General features: G+C 45.4%; 1 protein-coding gene across 2 annotated transcripts in view; it reads right to left on the reverse strand.

Annotated features, from left to right (window-relative positions):
- The window catches only part of LOC134957223 (cytochrome P450 4B1-like), a 207,554-nt gene extending 200,843 nt beyond the window's left edge, over window positions 1–6,711 (reverse strand). Inside the window, exon 1 of one of the 2 annotated variants that reach the window (XM_063938925.1) lies at window positions 6,392–6,711. In XM_063938925.1, the coding sequence (XP_063794995.1) occupies window positions 6,392–6,407 (16 nt within the window). In that variant the 5' untranslated portion in view covers window positions 6,408–6,711. The remainder of the gene's footprint in view (window positions 1–6,391) is intronic. The other variant, XM_063938926.1, reaches the window with a different exon arrangement.
- Between the last annotated feature and the right edge of the window lie 4,879 nt (window positions 6,712–11,590).

Below are 11,590 nucleotides of genomic sequence, written 5' to 3' on the forward strand. Positions count from 1 at the left end.
GTCACTGGTCACACTATCAGCAACTTGCAAGTAGTACTCCTAAGCAGACAATCACAATATATATTATACTGGTGGTCAGTGTGGTCACAATGGCAGTGTGGCACTCTGGCAGCAAGTCCTGCTCTCAGACTCTAACTGCTCCCCACTGTCAGTGTCTCCCCCACAAGTCAGATATACATTATACAGTCACACTATCTATCTATCACTTCAGCAAGTAGTAGTACTCCTCCTAAAGTACTCCTCCTAATGCTCCCCAAAATTACTACTGTGTCTCTCTCTACTCTAGTCTCACTCTCTTCTCTATAAACGGAGAGGACGCCAGCCACGTCCTCTCCCTATGAATCTCAATGCACGTGTGAAAATGGCGGCGACGCGCGGCTCCTTATATAGAATCCGAGTCTCGCGATAGAATCCGAGCCTCGCGAGAATCCAACAGCGGGATGATGACGTTCGGGCGCGCTCGGGTTAACCGAGCAAGGCGGGAAGATCCGAGTCGCTCGGCCCCGTGTAAAAAAAACTGAAGTTCGGGCGGGTTCGGATTCCGAGGAACCGAACCCGCTCATCTCTACAATAAACACTCTCAGTACTTCTTGTTTACACATAAATCTGCTGCATTCATTTAGAAGCATGATAGAGGGAGCTTCTCATTTAGGCCACGAGGAGACAACACATCAAGTTTAAAAATCCACCTGGCCTCGCACCTCAGCAGAGCTGCACCCCTATCACCCCCTCTCATGGATAAAGGGACGTGATCTATCATACGGTACTTTATGCTTGCTACACTGTGTTTCAAATCGGCAAAATGCCTGGCTACTGGTTGATCACTTGTACCGGTAGTAAGTGCCTGTCTAATAGCTGAGCGATGTACCGTCATCCTCTCCTTGAACTTTCTAATGGTTTTACCCACGTAGGAGAGCCCACAGGGGCATATGATCTGATATACAACGTGAGTGCTTTCACACGTTAAACGATGATAAATTTTGATCTTGGTCCCCAGATGAGGATGACAAAAAGTGTCACCGCTAATTAAGTACTTACATGTAGTGCAGATTTAAAGCAACCTATTTTACCTTTCGCCAAAACATTTTTTGATGGTGGTAGCCCTTTGCCTGTGATGTCCGTTTTAACTAGAATATCTCTCAGACTACTAGAGCTAGAGAAACTAGGCATTAAATCCACCGTGCCCAAACCCAGATTTTCATCTGACTTGATAAGATGCCAGTGTTTTTTGGTAATTTTACTGACTGTTTCAGATCGTGAATGAAATTGATTAACCCAGGGGAATTTAAGATTATCTATAGTCCTTTCTTTCTTAGTTAGTAGGTCCTTTCTATCCAAGGCCATTACTCTATTCTTATCGAGCAATAATTCAGGCCGTTTATACCCCCTGGCTACAAATTTAGAGATCAAATCGTCAATTTGAGTAGCAGCTGTGTCCGCGTCATCATTGATCCTTCTGACTCTAATCATCTGAGAATATGGCAAGCCATATTTCAGACTTCTAGGGTGACAACTCTTCCAATGTAGGAAGGTGTTGCGATCAGTAGGTTTAGTAAAAACCGTGGTGGTAATCCTACCCTCCATAAGAGAAATGTTAACGTCAAGGAAATCAATGACCTGTCGATCCATCTTATACGTAAATTTGACCGGACTAGAGGAATCATTGTCTTGTTCCATGATTGATTTGAAACTCGCCTCTGTCCCCCTCCACACAAGCAGGAGGTCATCAATAAATCTGGTATAGAATACAATATTAGTAGCAATCTCAGGATTTTTGAAAAATATCTCATGTTCAACCGCGAACATGAAAATATTAGCATACGTCGGAGCAACTGCGGAACCCATCGCACACCCTTTGGTCTGCAAATAAAAATTTCCATCAAAAAGAAAATAATTTTTGCTGAGGATGAGTTCCAGCAGTTGCCCAATAATTTCAATGTGAATTTTATCGAGAGAGCTACATTCCAGCAAGAACTTCTGCACTATATCCAGCCCCTCAGCATGAGGAATGACAGTGTACAAACTACACACATCTGCTGAAATTAACCATACATCACTGGGAACAGTGCCTAAATCAATTAATTTATTGAGGAGTGCTGTGGTGTCCAGTAAATAATTAGGATGTACCTGTACAAAAGGTTGCAAGATGGAATCTAGTAGAGTTGAAGTGGGTTGAAATAAAGACCCACGTGCCGCAATAATGGGCCTGCCAGGCGGAGGGTCTAAACCCTTGTGGATTTTTGGCAAACTGTACAATAATGGAACCAGAGGAAACTCTGGAATAAGGACCTCAAAGCACTCCTCAGTTATAAGTGAGGCATCCAATGCAAGTAAAAGAATCTCTCTAAGATTTTGAGAGAAGCCGACAGTAGGGTCACCCCTGAGTTTTATATAAACACCGGGTTCCACTAACTGTCGCTGTAGCTCGATTCTATAATCATTCAAGTCCTGGAGAACGACCGCACCGCCCTTGTCCGCTGGACGGATGATCAAATTCTCATTGCTGGATAGAGATTTCAATGCTCTACGTTCTTGTTGGTTGAGATTGGATGCAAACGGGGCAGGTTCTTGCATTGTGTTTGTCACCTGCTGGTCAATGATGCGCATAAAGGTTTTGATACTGGGATTGTTAGAAAGTGGGTCAAAAGAAGATGGCTTTTTAAATTGCATCAAACTCGGGGGAATCGGCCCTTCGGTATTCCTATCAGTTTGATTTTGTGAAAAAAACTCCTTTAATTTGAGCTTTCGTTGGAGTTGATGTTTTTCAATATTCCACCTCAAGTGATCAAAATCTCTAGATGGCACAAAGGAAAAACCCTTTGAGAGAACACTCTTCTCGCTGTGTGTTAATTCCACACTAGATAGATTAAAGATTATTTTTTCTTGTTGGCAACGGGTGGCTTTTTTCCACGTTTGGGTGCATCTGAATTGTCCGCCTCGTCGGGTAGGGCGTCTTTGCGGGCACCGGTGCGCATTGTCACACCTAAAGGGAGGTTAGGACCTCTACGGCGATTACGATTACGTCGGGGTTCAGAGTCGCTAGCCGTACTGGTGTTTTCAGCAGAGGTCTCGGTGTCTAAAGCTGTTCTCGGGTACCGTTGTCTGCGAAAGAAGGGGCGCTTAATTTCACCTTCCTTGTTGCCAGACAGCCATCTATAGACCTGATGATTATCATAGTCCTTCTCCACTTTCAGGAATTTCTCCCGTTTGTATTTGATTAGGTCTTGCTTATAGGTGGCAAGCTGATTGCTGAGTTTGTTCAGCCACTCATTATCTTTATCAGCTTCTAGTAGCGGTACATGCGTTACCTCCAATGCTGAGATTTTCATTTTAATAGATTCCACCTCTTTATTGGAATGCTCGATAACCAGTAACATTAAGTCCGCCGAGCATTTATTAAGGATGGAAACCCATTTACGGCAGAAGGCAGGGTCCCACCTGCCTATTGTGGGACAGTTACGAACTCTGAATCCCCTCTGTATTTTTTTGGAACGGAAGTAATCGCTAAGTGTGATTGCATGAAGCGTAAAATCAATTTCCTTTTTCTTTAATCGAAGTAAATCTCGGAAAATCACATCAGTGGAAAGTGCCTCAATTTGGTCAAAGAGCTGTTCTTTGTGTAAGATGGTGTCAGTCTCTGTCTCAGAGTAACTAAAGTATTCTTGCAAAGGTATCAGTAAAGGATTGAAGGTTTCATTTTCACCAGCATTATATTCTGCCATATTGGTAGCAATACAACAATGAGTTTAAAACAATCAATAAATTAATTGAGCAGTAATAAATTGATATAATAGTCAGAGATCATCTGTGCTCTGTACGTAAAAGTTCAAGAGCAGCACCTAGAACATTAGACCACCTTCGTGAAATAAGTGAAAAAAGTGAAAAAGCAGCGAGTCCTGAGGTACAAAATAAGAATCAATACTCAAGTAGATCTGTGAACCTAATTGATGGTTGCCGTGACTTGAACCACCCCAGCAGTCTGGAACGTTCTGTATAGATATACAAACAGTGTCCGGCACTGCAATAAGCAATTACACTGCGCCCGGTGCCCTCACAGCCATGATGAAAACAAATATACAATGATATCAGGCGGCACTCACAGCATTGTGGATACTGATGAATAAACGGTCAGACTCCGTATGAATATGTCAACGTTTCAATTTCATTAAAAATTGTCGTCAGGATACAAACAATACATTAAAGTTCTCACCTTATATCCCCACCGCTGTGTGTGCGTCTCCCGCCCGCTGCGGCGCCAGCCCAGGACGCCGGAGCAAGGTGCTGTCGGATATACACACAAATATACAGTATGTGTGGGTGTGTGTGTATATATATATCGAAGCTAAGTCTGTAGACAGTACAGCGCAGTGTGGGTTCGCTGTGTACGTGGCCACTGGTTCTGAACCTTGCAGGGAGAGGCGATGTGGGAGGAGGGGCATGCTGCAGCCCTTTGTTGCAGGGAGAGTTTATGTGGGAGCGGGCAGCCGCGATGTGTGAGCGGATAGCGGAGCACCAGAGGAGGGACAGGCTGCAGCACACACACAGAAGTGGAAAATGGCACCTAACACCTACGGCGACAGTGAAAGCTGCTCCCTAAACAACCGGAGGAGACCTACTCAGCTGCAAACAGCTGTGTGTGAGGGCCCGGGACGGCCGCCCCTGTTGCTCCTCCCTTAATCCGGCCATGTCTGTAGTGTACATATGGCGGGGCAAACAGCACAATGCAGGACATACAGTTGGGAAAGGGTAGACAGCACAGTGCAGGATATACACATGGGAAGGGGCAGTCAGCACAGTGCAGGACATACACATGGGAAGGGGCAGTCAGCACAGTGCAGGACATACACATGGGAAGGGGCAGTCAGCACAGTGCAGGACATACACATGGGAAGGGGCAGTCAGCACAGTGCAGGACATACACATGGGAAGGGGCAGTCAGCACAGTGCAGGACATACACATGGGAAGGGGCAGTCAGCACAGTGCAGGACATATGTAATCTCCGATATGCTATTCCTTAATAAATGGAGTTGGTAGTCGTACCTTGTTTTCTTTACAGTTGTCCGCTTCTTCAATGGTGGGTAAGTATTCTCAAAGTACTCCAGACAAGATTAAGTTTCTTTTTATTTCCAATAAATAATTCACTTTATTTACAATCTTCACTGGGTTTCTAAGAAGCCCTTAGGGATTTTAACCCTTCCCCAGTTATATAACTCTAAATGGTAACAATATATTTATACAAGTAGCTATATAAACATTCTATGCATTTTATTTTATCCACTACTGAGAATCCACATAGTTCATTCTTTGACCTGCGGGATTCAAATGTTTTCTTAAACGATATGCAGCACTTTCACTAAATTCAACCTACTCAATTGAATATAATTACAGGTAAATACTGAAAACAATAAAATATTCACTAATAATACAGACCCCGGGAAGGAATACTCTTATTTCCTTTTAGTCCCTACCTCGAATGTGGCTACCTTGTTTACAAATGTCTACGCTGCGCAATGTCTAATGGCCATGTCGTTGGTGCACATGAAGTTTCTGTTATGTAATAACCTCCAAATTTTCTGGTATTGAGTAAGATAAATCCTAAATAGGTATTTGATACAATTCCGGTGTTAACAAAGCCTTATCCTCCAGTTCGATAACCCCTTATACGATGCAATTCGAAAGCGTTCAAAAATGTGGTAATATCTAGAAGTTGAAGTATATTTTGTCTCAGTGCAGGGGTATCTAACTTTTGTATCCCCTATATAAATGCTGGTCTGTATTGTACTCAATCTTCTTTATCAGGGTGGCAGACAGTTGATGCTAACAATTTCTATCTGTTTGTTTTTTTTCTTGCAGCTATATAGGAGGCGGGTAAGCTTGCACACAAGAGAACAAACTGGTACCGTATCTGCGCCCGTTATATAGAGTTTATGCCAGAGGTGAGTCTATCTCTTTCTTTAATCGAGAAGCCCTCTTTCTTTAACTACATCCACTTTATTTCAAATATATTAAAGACGACTCTGTCTCTTTCTATCCTGTCTGCTGCTTTTATCCAGTAAATATCTGACTTGCTGCTGGAGGACAGGTTATGTGTAGGCTGGAGATGCTGTGGTATATCCCCTGCATTAGAGGATACTTTCTATCCAAACTATGCTGGCCCACCTCCTTCTTTATATGGAGTGACTGAATCCGCCCCTCTCTGTCCCTCTGCTGCGCCCTGAATGTTCCTGCCTCCCTCTTACTGTGATCGGGTTGGCAGACTGATGGATGCGGCCACCCAGAAGGCGTATCTGCGGCAAAGTCTTTTACTAACTAGCCTCTCCCGGCCCTCCTTCTTTAGCAGGTCACAGTGTAAGTTTTAACAGAAAGGCTCCTGCTGTCGGATGTACTCACTGCGGGTGTCCTCCATCTATTTGTGCCTCTAGCGCCTCCTTTCAAACGCGGGACGGGCTTTAAGTCGCTGCATCACACCCGTCGGGCAGCCTCTATCTAGAGTTGAGGGAGAGACGGATATCTCAACCCCGCCTGCCGCAGTCACTTACGGATCACCTCCTGAACAGAGCCCCGGTCAGACACCGGACCCCGGAGTCGTCAGCAGACCGATAGTTAGGGCTGTACGTGGGGAATTTATGTCCGTTCACAGGGTACACGGGTGCAGCGTGCCTCCCGCTCTCCTCCTTCTCCAACGACGACCAACTGACAACCTCCTGAGCCTCTTATTTATCCTTTTTTTTTATTGGGTGCCCGGATTAGCCTCACCAACTGTCTCCTGCACGAGTCGACTCTCTCCTGACCAACTCCCATATGAATCCCCCTTCTTGAGTATATGGGTTTATCCCTCCTGCCTGTTTTACCTACAGTCCCATTTGTTTGGGGTATTCCCACTCTCCTATATGAGGGGAAGACACATATACTGACACCTTCTCTCCATGAGAGCATCCCCATCTGAAATAAGTTTTCCCTCTGTGAGGGTTCACAAATCATATACATGTTATACAATGTACCAATGAATTTAATACCTTAGGGTATCACACATACACATGGGAAGGGGCAGTCAGCACAGTGCAGGACATACACATGGGAAGGGGCAGACAGCACAGTGCAGGACATACACATGGGAAGGGGCAGTCAGCACAGTGCAGGACATACACATGGGAAGGGGCAGTCAGCACAGTGCAGGACATACACATGGGAAGGGGCAGACAGCACAGTGCAGGACATACACATGGGAAGGGGCAGTCAGCACAGTGCAGGACATACACATGGGAAGGGGCAGTCAGCACAGTGCAGGACATACACATGGGAAGGGGCAGTCAGCACAGTGCAGGACATACACATGGGAAGGGGCAGTCAGCACAGTGCAGGACATACACATGGGAAGGGGCAGTCAGCACAGTGCAGGACATACACATGGGAATGGGCAGACAGCACAATGCAGGACATACACATGGGAAGGGGCAGTCAGCACAGTGCAGGACATACACATGGGAAGGGGCAGTCAGCACAGTGCAGGACATACACATGGGAAGGGGCAGTCAGCACAGTGCAGGACATACACATGGGAAGGGGCAGTCAGCACAGTGCAGGACATACACATGGGAAGGGGCAGTCAGCACAGTGCAGGACATACACATGGGAAGGGGCAGTCAGCACAGTGCAGGACATACACATGGGAAGGGGCAGTCAGCACAGTGCAGGACATACACATGGGAAGGGGCAGTCAGCACAGTGCAGGACATACATATGGTGATGGACAGAAATCACAATGCAGGACATATAGTTGGGGGGGGTGGGGAGGGATGTGTAACACAATGCAGGACATACAGATGAAGGAGAAAGACACCACAATGGGAGACATACAGTTGGGAACGGGGAGGGGGGGGGGGGGGGTTAACACAATGGAGGACATACATATAGGGAGAGGGATGACAGCATAAAGCAAAATACAGATGAAGGGGGTGAAGGGCAAAGTACAAAATACACAGCTGACAGGTAGCACAATACAAAACATGTAGGCCATGATGTATCAAGCCTTGAAGAGTGATAAATAGCACAGTGATACAGTACCAGCCAATCAGCTCCTAACTGTCATTTTTTCAAACACAGCCTGTAACATGACAGTTAGGAGCTGATTGGCTGGCACTTTATCACTGTGCTATTTATCACTCTCCAAGTATTGATACATCGGGGCCTACATGTTTTGTATTGTGCTACCTTTCAGCTGTGTATTCTGTACTTTATCACTGTGCTATTTATCACTCTCCAAGGCTTGATAAATGGGGGCCATAGTGAGGCTTTGTACAGGAAAATCAAGATATGGGAGTGATACCAATAAAATACATACAGACATATGGAAGGATTTTTTTTGTCTTTTTTTGTCATATTAGGGTCACGTCAACAAGGGTTTGTCCCTTTGTCCACTGGTAGGCTCTCACTTTACACAATTCATATAAATGAAGAGGGGAGTGAGATAGGGAGATTGAGATTGTTGAATGTTGGCACTAGCTTTTCCTCCTTGGTGCTAGCCACACCCAACACTCCCTGTACGGACCACATGTTAATAGCAGTGGTCACACCCACAGATAACCAGACACAGCGTGCACGCACAATAGGCCTTTCAAAACTTTCAGCTCCAGGCCCTTCTGAACCTTAATCTGTCACTGATTCTGGGACTGCTGGCCACTGTCTCCTCTGTAAAGCCGCCTCCCTCATCAGCGCTGTGCATTTACAGGACACTGAAGTATTCTACATGTCGATTAAACAGTGTTACTGTAGTTAAGAAAAAGTGTGTGGTACCCTCAGGTTAACCCCTTATGGCAATGTGCTTACCAGAAATCCGCTTCGCGATGATACTTCTATTCTCTTCACGGAGAGGTCTGAAGGTATGAGTAACACACATTTGAATATGGAAAACAACGTTCATTAATAATGCAGGTGTATTTATTTCAAGAACCAGTGCATGCGATATAGCCTGTAAACTAGTACAGTAAGTACTCAGTATAATACAACAATGACGCCTTTAAGCACAAACAAGACACTAATCAATTATCACAACTATGCTTAATTACTGTATAAACATTAGCATCGTGTACCCAAACACACATAACCTGAATAGCGTCCAAATGTTGCTTTTATACCTGTGCACAGGATTTTTGGATTGCAATCCTTTGATAACAACTTGATTTCCATGTAATATGTAGGGACTGGCAAGTATAGTGTAAATGTCACCAATTGCTGTATCCAGTGCTTAAAGTGGTTCTTTAGAGGTGGGGGAACTCGCCCTCCCATGGGTGCCACACCCCTAGCCCCTCCCACTCAGTATATACCACGCCCCTAGCCCCTCCCTTTTAAGTGTGTTCATTGATTATGTATTAATGTAGTGGTGTGTGCTCAGTGACAGGGGAGCTATGTGCCTAAGTCATTATCGGTGCTTCTATCTTTTAGAAGTGGCACTGACCACCGCTCCTAAAAGTGGAACTGACTGTTTTGACACGTGTGTGTGTGTGTGTGTGTGTGTGTGTGTGTGTGTGTGTGTGTGTGTATGTATGTATGTATGTATATATATATATATATATATATATATATACACATATACACAGTGGTCGAAGAGTCAATTTTCAAGTGGGGGTATGAAAAAGTGAAGGTTGTAATTCTGCGCTCCGGAAAAGGGGCATGGCCACTAAAATGGGTGTGTGTCCTTCAGTGTAGTTTACCACCCCTTATACACATTTTGCACCACAATAGTAGGACTCCTTATACTATCTAGTACTGGTGCCCCTTTCACATTATTATAGCACACGGTATGAGCCGAAATTCACATTATAGCACACGGTATGAGCCAATATTCACATTATAGCACACTGTATGAGCCAAAATTCACATTATAGCACACGGTAAGAGCCGAAATTCACATTATAGCACGCAGAATGAGCCAAAATTCACATTATGCCACACAGAATGAGCCGAAATTCCCATTATAGCACATGAAATGAGCCGAAATTCGCATTATTCCACATAGAATGAGCCAAAATTCACATTACAGCACACGGTATGAGCCGAAATTCACATTATAGCACACGGTATGAGCCGAAATTCACATTATAGCACACGGTATGAGCCGAAATTCACATTATAGCACACGGAATGAGCCAAATTTTGCATTATTCCACATGGAATGAGCCAAAATTCACATTATAGCACATGGGATGAGCCAAAATTCAAATGATACCACATGGAATGAGACAAAATTCAGGAAGAGTGACAGCAGGGACATAGGGACAGGGAAAGTGACAGCAGGGACAGGGAGAGTGACAGCAGGGACATAGGGACAGGGAAAGTGACAGCAGGGACATAGGGACAGGGAAAGTGACAGCAGGGACAGGGAGAGTGACAGAGAGACAGGGAAAGTGACAGCAGGGACATAGGGACAGTGAGAGTGACAGAGGGACAGGTAAAGTGACAGCAGGGACATAGGGACAGGGAGAGTGACAGAGAAAGGGACAGCAAGGGCATACAGTAGGGACTAGGGAGAGGAAGGCAGCAGGGTAAGATTACCTATTTAGCAGCTGCGGTGCAAGAGGAGGCTGTGGTCTGTGGTGCATGAGGAGGCTGAGGTCGGAGCGGGGCGGAGGAGGCTGTGGGCTTCCGAGATGGTGTGGAGGTGCAGAGGACTGAGGGCGGCAGAGGAGGCTGAGGGCAGTGTAATGGAGGAGGCTGTGGTCGGCAGCCTTTGGTGCGGCACTGGCTCAGCGGTGACGCGGCGGGGGCAGCAATTGGAGATCACATCATCTCCAAGCGCCACCGGTACACACACAGTGAATGGGAAACGGGTCGCATCGATCCAGCTCCCGTTCACACCGCACAGCGAGCCGGGTTGAACACGAGTTCAACCCTGCTCGCTACCAGGGTTGAAATACCGGGTCGCTCGACCCGGTATTTTTCCCCTGGCACCTTTCAGACCGCACATCAACACGGGTTATGCGCGCTCATGTGCCTATAACCCGTTTTCATAGCTGGCGGCCTAAAAGGGCTATTATCTATCTTTTTACCATATAAAATGTATACCTTTGGGATTTAAACTTATCGCTCGTTGATGAAAAAAAATTGACAACGTAAAATAGTGCAGCGAGAGGCAGCGCTGAATTGCACAAAAAAATAAAACTCATTCATACAAAAAGCCCAAAATATGTATGTATATATATATATATATATATATATATATATATATATACACACGTGATTATGTATAGACTAGTGAGAGAGAAAGCAAAACACACACTAGATAGATAAAACATGTGTGCCCAGGATTTACATACTGGAACACACACTGGATAGATATGTAAATCCTGGGCACACATGTTTTATCTTTTATATTTCACACCTTTCCTTGATAAGGCTGACAGCTGATCTGCTGAGCTCTTGCTTGGCTCCGGCAGTAATATGGCTCCTCTGCAGTGCTCCCTGTAGACGCAGACACCTGATGATGTCATTTTTCCCGTCGCCGGCGCAGGGACTGCACTGGAGGCGGCGGGGCGGGCTAAATTCCCTCTTGCGCCGCCCACCCACTACCGCAACATTGATATGACTGAGTAG

The sequence above is a fragment of the Pseudophryne corroboree genome, chromosome 9 (genome assembly GCF_028390025.1).
Source record: "Pseudophryne corroboree isolate aPseCor3 chromosome 9, aPseCor3.hap2, whole genome shotgun sequence".
Taxonomy (NCBI): Eukaryota; Metazoa; Chordata; class Amphibia; order Anura; family Myobatrachidae; genus Pseudophryne; species Pseudophryne corroboree.